This window comes from Sceloporus undulatus, chromosome 4 (assembly GCF_019175285.1).
Source record: "Sceloporus undulatus isolate JIND9_A2432 ecotype Alabama chromosome 4, SceUnd_v1.1, whole genome shotgun sequence".
In the NCBI taxonomy this organism is placed as follows: Eukaryota; Metazoa; Chordata; class Lepidosauria; order Squamata; family Phrynosomatidae; genus Sceloporus; species Sceloporus undulatus.
Genome location: NC_056525.1, coordinates 125,487,977 through 125,509,782, shown reverse-complemented (window position 1 = coordinate 125,509,782; position 21,806 = coordinate 125,487,977). Strand labels below are relative to the sequence as shown.

General features: G+C 40.6%; 1 protein-coding gene across 1 annotated transcript in view; it reads left to right on the top strand.

The window, feature by feature from the left end:
• Positions 1 to 21,806, top strand: part of PAPPA2 (pappalysin 2) — a 170,232-nt gene that overhangs the window by 124,051 nt on the left and 24,375 nt on the right. Inside the window, exons 17-19 of the mRNA XM_042464359.1 lie at positions 13,361 to 13,529; positions 14,367 to 14,499; positions 17,602 to 17,711. Coding sequence (XP_042320293.1) covers positions 13,361 to 13,529; positions 14,367 to 14,499; positions 17,602 to 17,711 — 412 coding nt within the window. The remainder of the gene's footprint in view (positions 1 to 13,360; positions 13,530 to 14,366; positions 14,500 to 17,601; positions 17,712 to 21,806) is intronic.

The following is a 21,806-nucleotide window of genomic DNA, read 5'->3' as shown; positions in this document are numbered from 1 at the left end:
GCTTCTTAGGCCGCATGCATAATTTAAACAGCATACCTCCAAAGTGAACCAAATCAGCTTTATTTTGGCCTGTCTGTTTGGGCCCAAAACAGAGGCTCACTTTACTCTTGCACCCCAAAAGCTTTACTACTGAACTGTATAACAGTAAGAGCTGTCTACCCTTTGTAGAGAACTTCACCTGCAACATGCTCTCTGTTTTGCTTCTTTTGCAGGTGGATAATTCCACTATATCTGCATTTAGAGTGATCCAGGCCTCATTACAGTAAAGATGGAGCAGCATTGCTCACTGCTAGTGAAGCCTGGTTGAAAAGAAGCAAAGGCCAGCCTAAGGCATAGATGCAATGGCATATCCAGGATCAGACTATCCCAATTCTGTCTCCAGAAAATCTTCATGGCATGATTAGTTAGCTAGCAACAATCATTGAACATTGTTTTTAAAGTTCCTTTAGCTTTGTGCACATACACAGAATCATAGTATGTTTGTGCTAAATATTGTATAGTTTAGATGTGAACGTAGACATGTAGAAACAAACCTTGGTTTAGAGCTCTTTGTCTGCTTTCATTTTTCTCCGTTAACTCAACAGATCATGTATTTGAACTTTGATTTTCTATCTGTCAGCACTTCCAAATCTGTGATGCAGAAGGACAATGTGTGTGTGTGTGTGTGTGTGTGTGTATATTAATTGTGACTTTTCTGAATTTAATTTTTATATAGATTCTTAGGTACTTGAATTGGTAGAATCATAGAGTTGGACGAGACCTCAAGGGTCATCTAATCAAAGCACCCCCGACAGATGGCCATCCAGCCTCTGTTTAAAAACCACCAAAGAAGGAGACTCCACTACACTCTGAGGCAGCATCTTCTACTATCAAACAGCTCTTACCATCAGAAAGTTCTTCCTAATGTTTAGGTGGAATCTCTTTTCTTGTCGTTTAAATCCATTGCTCTGTGTCCTAGCCTCTGGCGCAGCAGAAAACAAGCTTGCTCCATCCTCAATATGACATCCCAGTTTTAAATATTTTTATTGAATAAAAAATTATAAATAATAAAAGAGAAATAACACAACACAACTACAGACTACTAAATATATAAACAAAACTATCAAAACAGAATATACAACTAATACATCAACATAAAAAATGACTTCCAACTGTGTCTTCTGCAGGTATATTATAAGTCCCACCTGCCCTTTTTCTCTCCATTACTTATCTATATATTTAATTCATATTAATTAATAAAGAGAGCCAGTGTGGCTTAATGGTTTGGGTGTTGGACTACAACTCTGGGGACCAGGGTTCGATTTCTGACTCAACCATGAAAACCCCTGGATGACCTTGGGCAGGTCACACGCTCTCAGCCTCAGGGAAAGGCAATGGCAAACCTCCTCTGAACAAATCTTGCCAAGAAAAGCCCATGATAGGTTCACCTTAGGGTCGCCATAAGTCAGAAGTGACCTGAAAGCACATAACAGCAACAACAACAACAAATTAAGAAAACCAACAATCATCAAATCACCTAAGCTGTTTTTCAAGAAGTCAATTAACAATTTCTAATCTTTCCAAAATCTTGTTAATAAATTTTCTTCAATCAGAACAATCCTTTTTCCATCTCTGCTAGATCCTTCAGTTTAGATAGCCACATTTCTTTTGCAGGAATTAAATCTTTCTTCCATGTCTGAGCATATATCTTTTTTGCAGCATTGATTGTATATTGTATTATTCTTCTCAAATTGTTCAACCATCATTTCCAACAGAAAAAGTTCAGATTACAATTGAAAATCAATCATTTTTTTTTGCATCAAACTAGCTTTCTTGTGTGCATACCACATATGATTAAAAAAATACCCTTCTTATTTGTTACATTTCCAGCATACATTTCACAAATCTTAGACAATTTTCTGTTTGAATTGGTAGTATATAATGCAACAAACCAACATCATTTGTCAGATATCACTCTGGTATGATATTTGAACTGACCTCATACAACTTTCTTTGGGATTAGTTTATTCCATAAAATGCCTTTTCCATGGACGCACATATGCTCCAATTGCCCTGATTTATCAGCAATGGTCATCATTAATCCTCTCTTGTCCCACTATCAGCTCCTCTCAAAATGTCCCAGTTTCTCTTTCCTCCTCCCACTTTCTGCCTTTGTCTCCAGCTTACTTCACTTGGTACAAACTAAGTTGAGAGTATCTTGTCTTCATCCTGTAGGTTCAAACAGAAGCTGCTGTTGTGTGTTCTTCCAAATTAAAAACTTTTTCCATCTTGACAACACTCTGATATGGCTAGGCCACATGTGCCCCAATTTTCATCCTTGAGATGTTAGAGTGCATGCCAAGGGCAATTAATCTGGTAAAACCTGGCCTCCTTATTTGAGGTTTACCCTTTTCCTCTTTTGCTGTGATCGATAAAAATCCACCCTTTCTTCTGAAGCTACTGTTCCTGCATTGGAAAGGTTACAGTGATACCCAGTGGAGGAGTGAGGTGGAGTTACCAAGACTAGGCCACTGGGAAGTATCTAAAAACCTCCTAATACATTGTAATCCCAATCCTCATTGGTTTCATCTACATTTGTGTTTTTTTTAAGGAACAGATACATGAAATATTTAAAGTTTAATTTCCCCAAAAATAAGACACTGTGTTATTTTGGCGGGATACAGACCGCCCAAAAAGGGCGGTCTCCTGCCACCCTGGTTTGCTCCGCGAGGGAGCCACAGCGGACAAACCGTGTAGCTCCCTTGCGGAACAAAATGAACCCGCAAAAAGCGGGTTCTTCTTGCGGCACCTCTGTGATGCCACAGTGTGCCAATGGCACACTTGTGGTGTCACAAAAGCGCCAGGATGTGTGGACGCTAAGCGTCTGTCATGTCAAAATGGCGGCGCCCATGTGTATAGGGTGCCACCATTTTGACGTATGGAGTTCATACTAGGGTTAGGGAGCGTCTGAATGGTGCACTCTCCCTTACCCTAGTATCGCTGCTGGCACGCTACAAAATGCAGGTATGTATCACGCCATAGTTATTTTTCCTCAAGAAGACACACTATGGCTTATTTTCAGGGGATGTCTTATTTTTATTAAGTATGGTACAACAATCTACATTTATTCAAATATAGTTAAGTCGTTTCCTTGGAATTATGTTCCTGGAACATAGTCATAACTCTTCAAACCCAGAATTCCATGCTGAATTTCTTACCACTCCATTTCCTTTAGAACCATTGGCTCCAATCGTTCCGCTACCTTCCCACCCCCTTCCATTCTGCGCCGGGCCTATCACTATGTCTTATTTTCAGGGTACAGCTTATATTGCGCAAATGCTTAGAAATCCTGCTACAGCTTATTTTATGGATATGTCTTATTTTCGGGGAAACAGGGTACTTGTATCTACATATCCATCTGCACACATGGAAGTTATTTAACACAATGCTAGGTTAAATATCCTCAGACATTATACACAGTGTCTAAATCAGTCACAAAGTAATAGAATGTTATCATAGACCAGGGATGGTGAATTTGGGGCATTCCAGATCTTTTTTTACTCCAGCTACCATCATCCTTCAACATTCCCTGTGCTGGCTAGGTCTGATGGGGATTGTAGTCCAGCACCAGGTGCCCCACTTCCGCATAGATCCAAACTAATTTTCTCTGATATGTTCTGTCACATTAATAGAGAAAAAGAATTAGGGATGTGTCTTAGAATGTTTGACTATTCACTGTGGAAAACAGGATGGACTGGGATAGTACCTCAGTAAGTAATGTTTCCACACACACACCAGTTTACCAGTAAACACCTCTCCTTCTCTTTTCCTGCTTGAAATGCTCAAATCCTTTGCCATTGGCAGATAATGTGAGCTTCCTTGGCACCCAAACCTGTCCATTGAGAGCAGGCACTTGGGGGAGGGCTATTTCCTCCTGCCTTATGGAATGTGATGTTTTCAAGATGGCAGTTGAGGGCTACACATCAAACACAGCTCTCCCGGTGCCTCATACATCTTCTTGTGGCTTTCAGATTTTGCCCTTTAAATGTCAGGTGGTTTTTAAAACCTCTTGATTTTTCTTTTATTTTTGTTTTGGCTCAGTCACTAATCCTAAATAAATGTCAGTTTTGTAGGATCAGAAGAAGTAGTAGTGGCTCTGTTACAAAGAAAGGCTTGGAGCAAGTCTTAAAAGTCTTGCTCCATCATTTCCTGGTGCCTCTCAGTAAACTAGCTTCTGAGCTGGCTCTGTGAGCAGGTACTTAAATTGCCTTCCCTTTTCCCCACACACCATTTCAGGGTTAGGTAAGGATAAACATATTTTTCAGGCACCTGAAGATTTTTTTAAAAAAGCATTTTCGTTGGTGTTGCTGTAGCTGACAAGGTGCAGCCTTGAAATGTTGCTTCTTCCCAATTATTCTAGGATAGAAAAATTAGCCTACTTTGCACAGCTTTTGTGAAAAGCACGTCAGTATCGCTGACTTGCATGTTAAATGTTCTTTATTTTGAACTGAGTTAAAAAGGCTTGTGATGACATTTAAAGCCCTAAATAGCTTGAGAGCAAAATACTTGAAGATCTCCCTATATACATCTGTGCAAGGATTGCCCTCCTCTACATCTCACCAGTGGGAGCAATATACTCTGTACAGATGTGGGAGAGAGACTTCTCTGCTATGGTACACTGGTTGTGTAACACTCTACCCTGGAAATGTAATTGGTGCCAATGGGGGCCTCATTCTCACACTTAGGACCTTATCACACTGCTTAAATAACCTGGCTTACCTCTTTTGAACTGAAGTCTAATTCAGGAGGCAGCAAGGATTTTGCTACCAAAGTTGCTGGGTAAGTCCAGCCCGGCTGCAGCCCAGGTGCCAGGTGCACTTCGGCAGCCTTATTTCGAAACTGGGAGCTTTCCGACTGCAAAAAGTAACTGCCGAAGCACGCCAGGGACCAGGGTTGCAGCAAGGTTGGACTCACATAACAGCATCAATGGTGAAATCCTTGCAATAGGACCCAGCTGTCTCTCGAATTAAACTTCAATTCAGAAGAGGTAATCCAGGTTATTTATGTGGTGTGATAAGGTCCTAAGTTAAAATGTGGCTTTTTTATTAAAGCCAGGACTCTATGTATAACTATTTCATCCAAATCTGTATATGTTTAAAGCCCTTTATGTTTTCAGTGTGGTCCCCAGTGCCTTTTCCTTTGCTGAATCCCACTTGGGCTTTTGGGATTTCTCTCTCCAGGTGTGGTTGGACTCTGTGCTGCAGAATTTTGAGCATAATCTTGCTTGTATGGGAGATTAGTGTTATGGTCCTATAGTTGCTGCAGTCTTTTGTGTATCCTTTTTTGTGGTTTGGGATGTATACTGATCATTTCCAGTCTGTTGGCCACTGTTTTGTTTTCCCTGTTTGTTGACTTATATTAGTTAGCACTAGAGTTGCTTCGGTCTGTGTGCATTACAATGCCCATTCCATTGGAATATTATCTGTTGCTGGTGATTTGTTTTTGCCAAAATCTCTAATTGCAGCTTCCACTTCACTTTTTATAATTTGGAGTTCATCCTCGTATGGTTGTTCAATCCATGTTTCATTCATTTTTTCATTTCTTTTATAAAACTCTTCTGCATATTGCCTCCAGAATGCAATAAAGATATGTTGCTTCAGAAATCAGAATAGGAGCATCATCCCTCAGAGTTCATGCAGTGTACATAGTGTATTAACTGGGGAGGCTTCCTGCAAAGCAAGCTGAAATTTCATTAAAGAAAAGATAAATTCCAAGCAGGATGGTTCATAGTTGATCATTTCTTACCTCATAAATTGCTGTTGGTGGTTGTCAGACTTTGCAGCCAGTTGTTTATCAGCACTTATCTCTCCTTTATGGGATAATTGTCTAAGGCCCATTACAAATGGGCCTTTTAGTACGGACTTAGTCCGTACTAGGGTTAGGAAGGGGCGGTGCTTCCGCACCCCCTAACCCTAGTACAGACTAAGTCCATACAAAATGGCGGCGCCCCTTCCACATGGGGGCCGCCATGACGACACCACGACCGCGCCGCTTCTATACGGGGCAGCGCGGACGTGACCATTTCGGAGCTCCTTCCTGGTTTGCGTTGCTGGTTTGTGTCGCTGGGCGCAGCTTTCAGACAGCTGCGCCCAGCAATGCAAGGGAGAAAGGGGCCAAGCAGCCCCTTTCTCCTCCTCCCTGCCACCGCGGGGTGTCCTTGGGGCTTGAAGCCCCAAGGACACCCCTTTCCAGGCTGCGGGGAAGTGGCGGATCGGGGCCTCAGCCACTGCTGTTCTGGCCACTGAGGCCCCGATACACTGGGGAAAGGTGCACCTACAGGTCAGGATTGAGAGAAAGAAGAGGAGGAGGGTCAATTTGCTCTATAATCAAACCACCCCCACAAGTTTTCTTTTTTATTCTGATACAAGCCAGAGTTTGAAAACCTTACTTGTTTAGGCTACAGCTTCTCAAATCTCCCAGCACTCTGAAACAATTTTTCGAAGCTCTGATAGAAATCAGTCGGATTTTGCACTTCTCAGAATTCACTTCTTGATTAAGCAACATACTGAAACACATGCATTTAGAAATGAAATTGTATGAGAAATGCATATTTGACGAAAGTATGTTTTAAAATACACAATGAAATGCAATTTCTGAGAAAAAAATGCAAATTAATTATGAAATAGAACAGAATGGCCTTCAAAGAAAACATATGAAAAAGTCACGCAGACAAAAATTTGATTGATTCATTTATTCTTATGTCTACATAGCTACTTATCTCATGATGAAAATAACATTTCATTCAGACCCCAAATATGTCAAAGTCTGATTATTTCCTTAGGAAGCTGGTCTTTTTTCCCGTTCTTATAGATGCAGCACTGGGAAGGACCAAGAGTGCCAGCTAGTGGCTGCATCTTTATTCTCAGGGGATCTGTTTAAAATAAATGACAGGTTTTGTAAGTTCTGAACCCAAGCCTTTTTAATTTCCCCAAATCAAAGTTTTCTAAACTTCCCCTCCTGCCCCTCCTGCCCTTAAAGCAATGGTTGTCTGAGGGCAGAGATACTATTTTTTTCATAACGACGTGGATGTTACATCCAAAAATCATAGCATAGGGATTATATTACCTAAATCATTTTGATATGCTGAGATTAAAGATCCATTGCATCCAGTATTCTGTAGCTTGCTAAGTATGTCTGACACTCCTCCAAGCCTGGCACTAATGCATTCATCTTACCTCCCCACCTCCACAATTGACATTCAGTAATATCCTGCCTGTAAGCATGGAGGTTTCTATCACCTGCCTATAACCATTGATAAGTGTATTTTCAAACTCTTTTAAAAGCCATTTAAGTCATATTCATTCTGTCCGTGACAAGATTAGTTGTACATTTTATAAAGGACTTCCCTTTGTCTTCCTTGAAACTTTTGTCAATCAGAATAAATTGCCTGACTCAAATCATGGCAGAGGGAAACTAGTATCTCTCTACCCAGGATTTGGACTCTCTTCTGTGTCACAAGGATGGGGGCAACTCAGGCTCAGAGAACAGATTTGACCTACTAGTCCATCTTATCTTCCTTGCACAGCTTCAGGTCCCTTTCCCTTCCTAAAGGGAATATGGATGTCAGAACAACTGAGCCTGACCTTAAGGCAAGGCCCAGTTGCTTTGCTCTTATCACAGCTTCCCCATGTGGCTGGAACTTAGCTGGAACCATGAAACATAGGCTAAGCATTTCTTTCCTCCTAAAATACACCAAAATCAAGACCTAGGAAATGCAAATGAAAACCACCTGGGGTGAGGGGGATTTCCTAGCAGACAATGGATCATTAATTAAATAGGTACTCTATAGGCCTTGCCATTCAACAACAGACCAATACACGGATTAACATGTAAATTGCTACCAATAGTATATATACCCCACTCTCTTCTATACCAGAGAATTCTGCGTGATTCTCTGAAGCTGTCAGCCACAGCTGCTGGCAAAACGTCAGGAATAAATTCTTCTAGAGCATGGCCTCATTGTCTGAAAAATCCACAAAACAACTATGAAAACCATTCTATTTCTTCATATTCTGCCCTGACAGTGACCTCTTGTCCAGAGTACAGTATATGTTACTTATCAGGACAGTCAGTATATAGCACTTAGCAACCCATCATTTTTCATCATCTACATATTTGAAGAGTCCGCTTTAATCTATAAGGCACAGGCTAGTTTTCTTTTGAAATTCTTTGGTGTGCACCATTAGCCAAAATATCTAATGCCTCTTCCTTTTCTGAATCTAGCTTCGATGCTTGGCATTTCTCATTCTGTAGAATCATAGAACGTTAGGGCCATCTAGTCATGCAGAAATACATTACTAAATCAGTCCTTGGCAATCCAAGGAGAAATAGGCTCTGTTTAAAGACTACCAAAGAAAGAGAGTCCACCACAACCCCAGAAGCAGTCTGTTCCACTGTCCAAAAGTTTTTACATTAAACATGTTCTTCCTAATGTTTAGGTGAAATCTCTTTTCTTATAATTTGAATTTAATCCATATATGGTAAAAAGTTTTGTTGTAAAATTCTGAACATCACTTTGCCTGCATGGAAGATCAGTGCAATAGTCTAGTGGTTGCAACAGTCGCTTGCATCCCATTGCTTGAGGAGTGGAATACATACTGAGCTTTTTCAACAGTTGGGTTATTATTTTGTTTTCCATATATGTCAGTAGATTTTTGTCAGAATTTGGATTCCCTCTCTGTAATTTAAAACAATTCGGTTCGGTTCTGTGTGATGCATTTTACCAAAGCGCTTTGATAGCAGCTTCTACTTGGTAAAATTGTAGTTTCTTCATCAAAAGGTTCTGCTATGAAGGGATCTGTTGTGCTTTCATCTCTTTTGTACAGTTTTTCAAGCTATTGCTTCAACTGTCTTTTTATTTTATCCTGATTGCATTATGTTTTCTCCTATTGATCATTCAACATCCCTCTTCTTGGTTTAAAAATTCATTTAAATTTTGCTTCTGCACCCCCCTAACCCTAATACGTAGTCACTACGTATTTTTTGGCAGCGGCCGTTCCAGACGGCAGCCGCCATGTTTACATCTTGGACGCATAGCGTCCAGATGTGTCGTGGCGTCTATGATGTCATGAGTGCACCAGCGGCACTTCGCGGCGTCATAGCTGCGCCGCGGAAAGAAACTCCATTTTGGAGCTTCTTTTTTGCTCTGTAAGGGAGCCGCGTCGTTTGGCTGCAGCGGCTCCCTCACGGAGCAAACAGCGGTGGCGGCAGACCGCCGCAAAGCGGTGGTTTATATTATGTCACATAGGAACTATATCTCTTTCCAATCAAACGGCATCGAATTAACTGTAGAAGCATAAGAAGAGTCCTGAATAAGATACCTAGTATAGCTTCTAGTGATTCTGCTACAATGAAATCTTTCACACTCTATTTGGGTAGTTCAGACAAGAAATGTTAATTAATTGATTTAGTTTAGACTTAGTTAGAATGATCCTTTGAACAGTTGGGTGGTGGCCTCAATCCATTACTTTATTTGATCCTGATTTACTGCTTCACTCTTTGCATTTTATAGTTTCCTGTGGGTTTTCTGGGCTATGTGGCCACATACTGGAAGAATTTATTGCTGGCGTTTCACCTGCATCTGTGGCTGACATCTTCAGAGGGTGATGGCATGGAAGTGTGTGACCTTGTGTGGCCCTTGGTTGGGAGGAAGTGATTAAGATGTTAATCTGTGTGTTGGTCTGTTGTTGAATGGCAAGGCCTCAGGGTGGGAGGATATGCGAAGTGGATGTGTGTCTATTTAACTAGCCACCTCCTAATGGGTATAAACTGTGCAGTATTGATGAGAAGGAGTGTTTGGTAGAATTAATAAAAAGAAAAGTGCTCTAGTCACTTCTTCTTTCATTACAATGGTACAGTGATTGAACTACCAGTGATTGATTACAGCTAGTAATATAGCAGTGGAGAACAGTTTGCACGGCTCTTTGAATATACCATCTCTATTTTAACACTGACTAGCTGAGCAAATGCCTATTATTATATTAGCTAGAAGGCTGCTGTTCATCAGTGAAGGTTTCACAACCATGTCTCCATCAGGTCAGAGTGTTCCTCAGCTGCCTTCAAAATATTAATTATTTTAGTGCAAATGCCATCCTTGGGAATATCTGATATAAAGTTCATCGACAAGGATTACAGAGTGAACACACAGCTTTCTCACTGTTTCTTTTCTTTATATATGTAGTGCTTAAAGTTAATCTGTGTCATTTCAGTAGTTCAAGATGCTGCGGCCATATTTTCTGGCAAAAGAATCCATTCTCTTCATTACAGCGGTATTGACAAGTTGGACAGAATTCAGGGAAAAGGCACAGAAATTAGAGAGGGGCCAAAGAGATTGATTTGTAGTAGGAGGTGCAGGAAACTTTAGTTTCAGAATGACAAAGAGACTGGGGCACAATAATTAGGTTTGTATTTTCAACAAAATTTGAAGGGAAATCAGATGGAGGGTCTAGTAGGGAAGGATGCATAGTGGTGTGGTTTCCTTGTAGGAACGTATGTGTGTGTTGTGTGCCTTTGAGTCATTTGTGACTTGTGGCAACCCTAAGGCAAAGCTATTATGGGATTTTCTTGGCAAGATTTGTTCAGAGGAGGTTTGCCATTGCCTGCCTTTGAAGGTGAGAGAGTGTGACTTGCCCAAGGTAACCCAGTGTGTTTCATGGCTGAGCTGGGAACTGAAATTTGGTCTCCAGAGTCCTAGTCTAACACTCAAACCTTACCCCTCCCAAAAAGTTCATAAGACCAAAGAAGCAAGCTGCGACCTCATGTGGAATTCATTAAATGCCAGATGATACAAATAGCTGGTTTTACTCTATGCTAAGTCATTCTGCATCCATACAGTTTGAATTTTGAACCAAAAACATTATGTGATTGCTATACATTCTGGCAATATATATATATGTGTGTGTGTGTTCCTTCTATTTTGCACAATGAATGCTTTTGAACATACCACTTCTAAAATAATTGAATTTGCTTTGACTAGTCTTGGGAAAGAAAGGTGATATAAGTATGTAAAGTTGTTTGTTAAAAGTGTACCTCCGTTGGTGTCCTGGGGCTAGTCTACACATTTATAATACTCCTCATTTCAGCCTGCTTTGCATGCCTTCGGATGGGTGTGCATTTTCCGCAGAGGGAAGGTGTATAAGATGTGAACAGGAAAGTGAAGAAAATTAACCATCAATGTGAATGAGTGAAAACGCACACAAATTTGCATAGAACACTCATGTCTAGACTAGCCCCTACTCTTATCTATGGAGTTTATCACACACCTGGACTTCCGCTATGCTCCCGTCGCCCCAACGTCACCAATCTGTGACAGGAGCCTCCTGGTGTTATTAAAGTGGAACGCTTCCATTTTCATCATGGAAGCATTCTCGTAATTGTTAGGAAAAGGGCCCTTTTTAAATAACGATTTGATCCGATGTTGGGGCGATTTGACGTTGGGGCAACAGGAGCATAGTGGAAGTCCAGGTGTGTGATAAATTGTTTAGTACTTAAAATAAAAATAAAATAATTCAAATTATCCCAAATCCTAGCTATAAACTGCATTGTGCAGGATATCATGTACATTGCAGGGGTGAGGGATAATGATCTTGCCTCCTCTTCTCAGTATGTATCCAGACAATGCCACAGGATAAAAATTGGGTTGTTGCCGCACCTCAGAGGCAGCAAGCTGAAGAGATGGGATGACAACCTTATTGGGTGGGCAAGGTAAATGAAATCACAGGAGCAGCAGTATTTAACTAGCAATGAGGCAGAAGGAAAGTGGATGGTGATGATGGTGTTCAAAATCAATCACTTCCTTCCAAATATATGTCCCACTAACTGCTCAGCTTAGGAACAACAGTGAGCACAGTTACTAGTGCAAGAAGACTACAATGGCCCATGTTGAAGCAGCTGCTACCTCTGCTCTAGGCCTTGTATCAGCAGCAGTGTGAATCATGTCAGTTTGTCCAAGCCATATGATTAGCAACTATTTTTAAAAGCGCAGGAGGTGGCTTAGGCATGCAGTAGGGGAGTGCTTGGGCTTTTCCTCCACTAAGGATCGTAGCTGGCAACAGCCCCACTTATACTACCTCTTTTCCCTCCAGTTCTGGGAGCATTGCTGCACAACAACTCTTTGGTCACTGCTGTCTCATCTTTCCCTCACTATCACTCCTCTCTTCTGGGATAAGTCTTCGATCACTTACTTTGCAAATGGCCCTTTATTTTATTTTAGCAACAACACTCTCATTTTTGGGAAAACTACTGTCCTTATCTATCACCCCCCTCCTTCACTCCACAGTACCTTGGAGGGGCACTCTAGCATGGACTACATTTCAGAAGTAAATGCACAGTGTATTTCTGAGTGATTTGTTCACCATGCTAGTTTCTAGACCCATTCTACTGTCCTTTGGCAAAACAGGGCCCAAGCTAATCCCCTCACCCAGTTAAATGTGGTCTGGAAAGTTCTTTTTTCCTATTACCATAGAAAAGTACACCGTTATATCAGTTCCGTACAGCTTAAACTGCCATAGTTCTGTACTATGGAATCCTGAGATTTGCAGTTTGTTGAAGGGTCCTTAGAATTCCCTGCTGGAGAGTTCTGTTACCCACTCCTGAACAACAGCACTATTGCTCTGTAATAGATAATTTGAAGGGTGCCTCACCACACTACAAATCACAGGATTCTATATGGAGCCATGACAGTTACAGGGGTCTACAGTATACATACAGAAGAGCTAGCATGGTGCAGTGGATTGAGCATTGAATTACAATTCTGGAGTCCCAGGTTGGAATTTCCACTTGGCCAGGGAAAGCCACTAAGTGACCTTGAGCAAGTCACACTCTCTCAGTCTCAGAAAAAGGAAAGACAACCCCCTCTGAACAAATCTTGCCAATAAAACTCAGTGATAAGTTCACCTTTCAGTTGTTTAAAAACACACAGCAACAATACATGTAAGCCTATTCACCTAGAAGTATATGTGCCTTTTCAGAATTACTGATACACTCCCTTGGGGTTATCAAGATGGGATTAAAACTAGAAGGAAGATATTGGCACTGGATTGGCCTGAGCTGCAGTAGAAGCTGAGTCCACCAGCTCCTTTCCAAATCCTTGCTCAGCAGGAGTGGTGAAGAGAAGATGGATTTGATGGTGACTCATTCCTAGTACTACTCAATAGACAAAAGTAGCTAGAGTTTTAAGATGCCCAGAAATTCAGGTGGAGGCCCATCTCAAAATCCTGCTCTTTACAGCAGTTTTTATTTCCTGACCATTTGGAGATGTTCCAACATACATATGCAGTGAAGTAACTGGTGTTTTTATGTGTTTTTAACCATTCCCATCCAGGAAGTTGTTAAATATCCAGTGTCTTGAAAGTGGCTTCTGGGAGGAAGGCACCTGTGTTCCTGTGGTGTGTAAGCCACCTCCACCAGTCTTTGAGGGAATGTACAGCTGCACCAATGGCTTTGAGCTGGACAGCCAATGTGTCATCAGCTGCAGCCCACAGAGCAAGAAAGTAAGGACTATTCGGTAATGTGGCCAGCTCCCAAAAAGCTGAATGCATCTAAGATTTCTGCTGGAAAGCAGAGATGATGGCTGCTGGTTCAGTTCTGCAGAGGGTTGGCTGTCTAACTTTACCTGCGTGCTTATAGCTATTGAGTTGGCTTATCCTGTAGAGCTAGATTGCAGGTACTGGGGTCTCTGGAGCAACAGAGGGGATGGGAAATGACCTTAATTTTGCTTTCTCTGGTTTCTTGCATCATAGAAACTAAATCATATCATTATGCTGTACATTAAGTCATCTCAAATAGGCTGCATCCGTGCTGCAAAAATAATCCTGTCTGACACCACTTGAACTGTCCTGGCTCAATATTATGGAATCCTGGAACTTGTAGTTGGTGGTGGCACCAGAGCTTACTCCAATTCCATAGCAATGAGCCAGGACAAGTTTAAGTGGTGTCAAACAGGGTTATTTCTGCAGTGCAGATAAGTCATCTGTGACTAACCCCTGGTTCTATACTCCTCATAATTAATTAGGAGTATGAACTGGAAGAGCACACCAGCCACAGAGTTCTATTCCACTGATGATATTTGAATTTGAAAACTGTCTTAGTAGCAGTTCTAACAGCATAGTGTTTATAAAATTATTAGAGAGTGTCTTTTCCCAAACCTGTGTCAGCAATTCCATAAAAATATTGGCAATCCCAAAATCAAAGCAAAGAACTTTTGAAGTAGTGAGAGTCATATTTGGGCAGTTGATTATGGGTAGCATTACATTTAGTGAAGGTGCCAAGAAGATTCATCTTTAAATCCCTTAGTTTTCATTAACTGCTCTGTTCCTGTTTTGCTTCAGCTTCCTGTCCTATGCACTAAGGATGGTTTGTGGTCAGAGGAATTTAAATTGTGTGAAGAGCTGCAAGGTGAATGCTCACCGCCCCAAGAGCTCAACTCAGTGGAGTACAAATGTGAGCAAGGTTATGGAATTGGTAAGAATGTTTGTTTCTGATCACCTTCTTTCCTTTATCTTCTCCAGTTTTTCATTTCTTTTTGTCTTGTAACAAGGCCCTTCCTCACTTCAAATAAGCTTGTTAGTGTCTCCAAGATTAGAAGAGAATTCATTAGTCAACAATTATTAAATTTATTGCAATAGTTCAGTTTTTTCTAGCTTTCCTTTGCCACTTAAAACTTACCTTTTAGCTGTAAAGGTATTTCAGTTTCTAAAATGGCATGTTGTTATCAACGAAGCATTGCAACAAGAGCAAGAGCTAAGCAAATAACAGTAGGGGGGTATGCTTGTTTTCATTTTTCCTCTCTTGGTTTAAAAAGTTGTTACTTATGACTTGCAGATGGGTGTTCTGAATAGGCAGCAAGCATGAGAAAAACCCTCTCCTGCATTCATTACACATTTTTTTAGAACACACAAAAAAAATGAAGGCAGGAGAGGAGAGTTTTCAGAAATGCAGGAATACACAACTGCAGCATTCCTGAAAGATGGCCATGCTACCTCTGTTTAAAGACTCCCAAAGAAGGAGAGTCCATCACCCTCCGAGGCATTGTCAAATAGTTCTTACAGATGTTTTTCCCAATGTTTAGATGGAATCACTTCTCATAATTTTAATCAATTGTTCCCCATCCTTTATCTCTGGAGCAGCAGAAAACAAACTCTTGGTCTTTTCTTTACCAACTTATACATACCTAATTCCCTGAGTCCTTCCCCATGAGACCTTTTACCATGTTGTCCTCCTTACCTGTATATGCTCCAGGTTTTTTTTTTTTTTCGAACTGTGATTGAACTATATACAGTGTCAAGGAAACTAGACACAGCATTCCAGATCAATGGAAGTAGTTCCATATTATACTATACTTAAAGTGTACTCTGGTGAATGTAACCTAGAATTGAAGTGGGGTTTTTGGGCTGTTACTTCACACTGTTGACCCTTTTTTATTTATACCCTGCCCTTCAGCCCTAAAGGCTCTTAGAGCGGCTTACAATTATTATTATTATTATTAATTAGATAGTTCCCTGCCCTCAGGCTTACAATCTAAATAAATAAATAAATAAATAAATAAAGGACTACTACTTAGTCTACTAAGACACCCTAGATCCTTTTCAGATGTAAAGCTAGGTGTCATTCATATTGTATATTCTGCCTAAATGTAGTATCTTATATTCATCCCAACTGAAATAAGATCACATTTCTTTGTATAGCAATTGTTGCCTCCAACAAAGAGAACTGGGAGCATTTTTGCAGTTCTAGCAAAGGGTTGGGTGGCAGGAATGAGGGAGCAAGTCACTAATTCTTTTCGGGTTTAATTTCAGACCATGTTGTACAAGAATTTCAGGGCTTATAGCTCTCTTGTTGTTTGCCAGGAGCTTCACAAGATCCTGATGTGTATTTCTAGGGACAAAACTAGCAAATACAGCTGGCGTTTCCTGTCCTGATGTTATAGGACAGCTCACTAGTTTGCAGGTTTGGGACTGTATATCTTCAATGCAAACCAGCAAATACATTTGAGTAGCCCAATCTATGTTCTGCACTTGAAACAGTATTTGTTAGTTCTGAATAAAATGTTTTCTGAAACATGTGAAACTGCTGTTTTGGGGGGTGGGAGACTAAGAACCTAGCTGTATTTCTTCCATGTTATTTCTGTCTCCAGTACCAAAATTTTGGTCAAAGAAATAATGCCCAGGAACACATCTACTTTGTTGATTGAGGTATTCCTGCACCATCAACAATATCCTTCACCTCACAGTGACCCCAAATACAAAATCTTTTTTCAAATGGCAACTTAATAAAGTCCATAGTTTCCATCTCAGACTGCATCTGGCCTAATTTGAAACTGCAGTTCCATGAAAATCATTTCTTACAGAGACTGGCTTATGTTTACAATGGTTCTAAAAAGTTCTGTTGTTGGAAAAGAAAACGATGCAGAGAATGTATAGACCAGAACAGCCATTCTTAATTGCTTATTTTTCCAAACCCAAGGCAGGGTTTTGTGTAAGGAAGCAGTAGTTGTATAGAAGCTTTTGGAAATTTGGATCTCACATAATATTTTGAAATAACCCAATGCTGAAAGATGTTCTAGCAATTCATTTGAATATCTTAACTGAGTGCAACCTGCTCTTGTTTTAATTGATGGCCACAAGATTGTGTATGCAAAAAAAAAAAAAGGCTGCAGGCATTCCAGATGGGAGAGTTAACATTTCTAGGGGGGAAATATTCTGTATAGTTTCCAAGGTTTTAATCAGTATCAAACTCCAGAATTTCAGCACTGTTAAACCTGTCCTCCTGTGTTGTAATAAAAAATTCATCAGTGTCCCTAAAGCTTGTTCTGCTTTCAGAAAAATGTATATAGATCTGAAGTTCAAATTTTGATTACATTTGTAGTCAGTTTGCTCAACTCTATTTTATACTGCTGTTCAGTATGTGTTCTTAGCCCTGTTCTCAGATTTTACAACCACATTTACTTCTGAGGATTGCTTAAAGTGACTTTGCATGTATCTTCCAACTTTGTCAAAGTGGCATTTCTTGCTTTTGGGATTTCTTGTGAAGATATTTATTCCTTCTGGACTATTTATTCTGGAATATTTAATGCAGCTATTTATTCCTTCTGGAAGAAATACTGATTTCTTATTATTGTTTATTTATAAATAGATGAAAAATAATTTGAAAAAAGTGTGGGAAATTAAAAGTGGAAGTAAATAAGGAAAAACCGAGAGAGGAACATGGAGCTAGGCAGCCCAAGGAGGTGCAGCAGATGCTGATGGTGGTAGGGAGGAAATCCTGACCCTGAACCCTTTCCTGAACCATTTCTTTGTTATGATTATAGCCAAAAAAGAATAAGAGAGATAGGGTGCTAATTATTTAAAACTTTTTCTTTGTGGTCACATGGTCTAGAATCTCTCCCTTAAAAGAAGAAAAGAAAGGTAAGATTCTCATAGTTCTGTGCAAACTGCTGAAGCCTCTTTCAGAAGACAATTTACATGCAGGAGTGTTGTTGTGACTTTTCAGAGCAGTATGCAAAATCATGTTCCTTATAGAAATCAATAATGCCAAACAATCTCAGTCTTTTCTCCTCCACTCCAGGGGCTGTGTGCACCCCTTCCTGTCTGATACTTCCAAGAGACCCTGTGATGCTACCTGAAAATGTCACTGCTGATACCATGGACCACAGATTGAAGCCTACCAGAGTCCAGGTAAAGAGGAGCTCCCTCACTTGTGACATGACTGTCAGGGTGCAGGAGGTGTGTGCTGCACCAGGTAACATTTGTCAGAGGTGTTGGCATTCCCAGTTCCCCAGGGAGACTTAGTCCTGGTCATTGGGAGTAGTGGTGGTAGCAGTGAGGCTGGCGGCAGGGCTATCAGTGAGTACTTAGGTGCCTCTTTACTGGCCTCTGCCACCTTTATCCCACTGGCTCCTGCCATAGGTGCCCTTTCTTGGGGGGAGGAGGAAGAAAAAGAGAAAGAGGAGGAAGGTTTGTGGTGTCTGCTCTCCTCACCAAGGCTGGGATGAAGCCACTGGGAGAGATCATCTGGAGGCATGGGGCGCAGTGTTATCAGTATGCTGATGACACCCAAATCTATCTCTCCCTGTCACTAACTACTGCAGTGACTAAGGATGTGCATCTCTTCTCTAGAGGCCTGCCTTGGGTCGGTAATGGGCTGGATGAGGGAAAACAAACTCAGGCTGAATCCAGAGAAAACAGAGGTAATCGCAATAGGTGCCCCAAGTTTGGGAAAGGAGATTTGTCAGCTTGTCCTGGATGGGGTCACACTTCCCCCAAAGGACAAAGTTCTCAGTTTGGGAGTGCTCCTCGATCCATCTTTACAGTTGTCATCTCATATAGATGCGACTGCTAGGAGTTCCTGGTATCAGCTTCAGCTGATATGCCAACTGCTTCCCTACCTGGACCAAAAGGACCTAGAAGCAGTAGTGCTTGCACTGGTAATCTCTCATTTGGACTTCTGTAATGCGCTCTACCCTTATATCAAGTCTGGAAGCTTCAACTGGTTCAAAATATCCGCAGCCAGATTGGTCACCGGTACATCTAGGTTTGACCATACTACTGGCTGGCAGTTGTCTTCCAGGCACAAAACAGGCTTTAGTTATTACTTTTAAAGCCCTACATGGCTTGGGCCCGAGTTACTTATGCAAACGCCTCTCCCTACACAATCCTCCTCGCACTCTTAGAACATCAGGGAAGTATTTGCTAGAACATTGTAACACCAGGTTAATCACAACTTCCCACAGGGCGTTTTCAGCAGCGATCCCAACACTATGGAACAGCCTACCAGAAGAGATCCGTGGTATTACCTCCTTAGAGGCCTTTAAGAGAGCACTCAAAACAGACCTCTTTCGGTGGGCTTACCCAACAGACTTTGTATGAAAGCTAATGAGAAGAATCCACTCTCAACTTTGTTTAGGGAAAGATAGGTTTTAGAGCAGTAATAAGAATTGGTAAATGAAGTGTTAGTTTTTAATGATGTATAAATATTTTGTATTATTTGTATTATTTTGTATTACTTTTGCTGTAATCCCGCCTCAATCTTTGGAGAGGTGGGAAATATAAATACATTTTATTATTATTAACTGTATTTTTTGGAAGGAAGCTCAATCATTTATTTCTGGAAAAAAATAAGGGATTTATCCTTTGTTTTATCTTTTTTTTTAAAAAAAATCTAAATTGGCTCTCATTGTGATTTATTTTGAAAGGGCTGAGAAAAACCCTTCTGTTCAAAGAATGATCTCTGATTGGCTGCCCTCATCTATATGATCAGTAGAGGAAGCATTTCTTTCACTTGCTTTGCTGGCTCAGAATGAGCTGGCACCATCTTCTTCCATCATTTGTGGGCTACCACCCCATTTGATCCATGGACTATTGCTGATGCTACTACTCAAATGCATTTCATTCATTTCACATGTTCATTTGTTCAACAACTCAATAAGCTGTGGAAATGAGAAAAAAATGACTCTCAGGGCTGCAACAGAGAAGGACAGTGGGGTATTAATGGCTATAAACAGCAGCAAAAATTATAGACTGAAGTACTTCCTTGTCTTTTCTACTCAAAACCAGTGCTTTCATGGAGTAAAATGAATAGATAGAATATTCCACGGTTTTGTTCCTTGGCCATACATTTGGGCGGTATATATATTGTATTTCTTCCTGATTTCTTTCCAGACTGACAGTTTTTGGAACAACGAAATGTTCATGTCTGAAAAAGGTACAAATATGAATATTTTAGTAGGAAGGAGTGAAATGAAATACAGCAAAATCATTGCTCTGGAACTGTATCTGGATTCTGTGTGGTATTCAGCTGAAGTTCTCTTCCAAGCTGTTTTAATATGTGTTGGTTTTGAATCTCTGGCTTTGATTTCCAGTTTCTTCCAAACTGGAAGATTAGAAAACATCATCCTGGGTTTCACCCAGTGGAATGGTTAAATTACTTGAAATCTTACAACTTCTTTGTTTACCCTAAACGGGGTCTATTGCAAAAAGTACTTCTTAGAATGAAATGGTAGACTATTGAAGGCAGAAGGAAAAGGGGAAATAATTGTGGAGCAGATAGTATTCTCAGAAGCAGAGTTCCCATCCTGGATTGCCATGTTCCTCCCAGCCACTTTCGGGAAGAGTGGGAATTATTAGCATTTCATACCTTTGGACACTACCACATGGATACTTTTCAGCTGGGGAGAATGGGATTCCATAGATGCATTTAAAAGTGTTCTTTGTGGGGCCTGCAGTACTGAATTGGAGGAAGGTCTTGAGTCGGAGTTATCTAATTGCTGCTTTTTCCTGGAATGCTCTTCTTTCTGATTCCAAATCTTGTGAGGTAGAAGCATTCTGGGAAAATGGCAAGGACACAAACAGGGATGAAACAAAAATATCCTTCCTTGGCAGAAGCTTTCACAAAAAACAAAAACATGTTTTTCTCTCTCTTTAAAATATTCTGGATCTTTCTGTACATTGTTGGTGACATTGACTTGGTTGTCTATCAGATTTAATGGCATAACCTTTATGCAAGATGTATCTGCCGTACAAAAGACAGTGGGATGGGGAGACCAATAGAGAGGGGTTGGGGATTTAAAAATGTTAATTCTCTTTGGTCTGGGCACAGCCGGGTGAAATTTCTCATCAGCATTCAACTCAGTTCCAAGTCCTCCTGTGAATAATCCCCCATTGATTTTTAGGTAGAAACTAGCAATTTCAGTGGGATACAAATTTGCCAAGAAAAATACTTATTATATTCAGTTATGTATCTTTTCCAGTCCTTTTTGGTTCATTTTTCATCTACGGCTGCTGCTTTTTGATGCTAATCCCTGGATTAGCCATTTGAGTGATCTGGTCCAATCAAGCATTGCTGTGTAAGTGGGGTGACATCACAGTGTTATGCAGCCAATGTTACGTAGCCAATGGACTTGGCTATGTGATGGCATAACTCAGAGCAATTAGGAATGGGGACATGAATAAGTGAATGTTTCTGCAAGGAGTGTTGAAAATTCAACCCAAAGTGGAGGTGTTTTCTGGCACTGTGAAAAATGTTGGAGACAAAATGAATATTTCTGCAAAGCATATTAGTTTCTTTTCTTTGCCTGGAGTCAGAAAGAAGGCTACTTTAGCCACTTCTAAACTCCGAAAGCATATTTGTAATGTGTCAAAAATATATTTTTGTCTGTTTGTCTATCATAATATCTACACACTGAGAGTTGTATATGCTAATTACACAGGTGTTAATTTTGTTGCATACTCATACAATGAAATACATACTTCTAATTGTCACATGTGACAAGATACACACACACACATATATATATTACACGTTTCTGTATTGGAAACGATGGCCTGTTACAGATGGCCAAAATAAAGTGGCTTTGGGTCTCTTTGGAAGTATGCTATTTAAATGATGCGTGCATCCTAAGAATCCGGAAGCTGCACCAAAGCTGCACTCCAGTGCTTAGGAATGGAGTGTGGCTTCGGCGCAACCTCCGGACTCTTAGGACCCATGCATCATTTAAATAGCATGCCTCCAAAGAGACCCGAAGCAGCTTTATTTTGGCTGTCTGTAACAGGCCTATAGCATGAAGCATAGCTGTATTAGATGTTTGTGGGTTTTTTGGGCTGTGTGGCAATCTTCTAGAAGAGTTTATTCCTGATGTTTTGCCAGCATCTGTGGCTAGCATCTTCTCTGAAATGTCAGGAATAAACTCTTCTAGAACATGGCCATATAACCTGAAAACCCCACAGAAAACTATGGATGCCGGCCATGAAAGCCTTTAACTTTACATAGCTGTA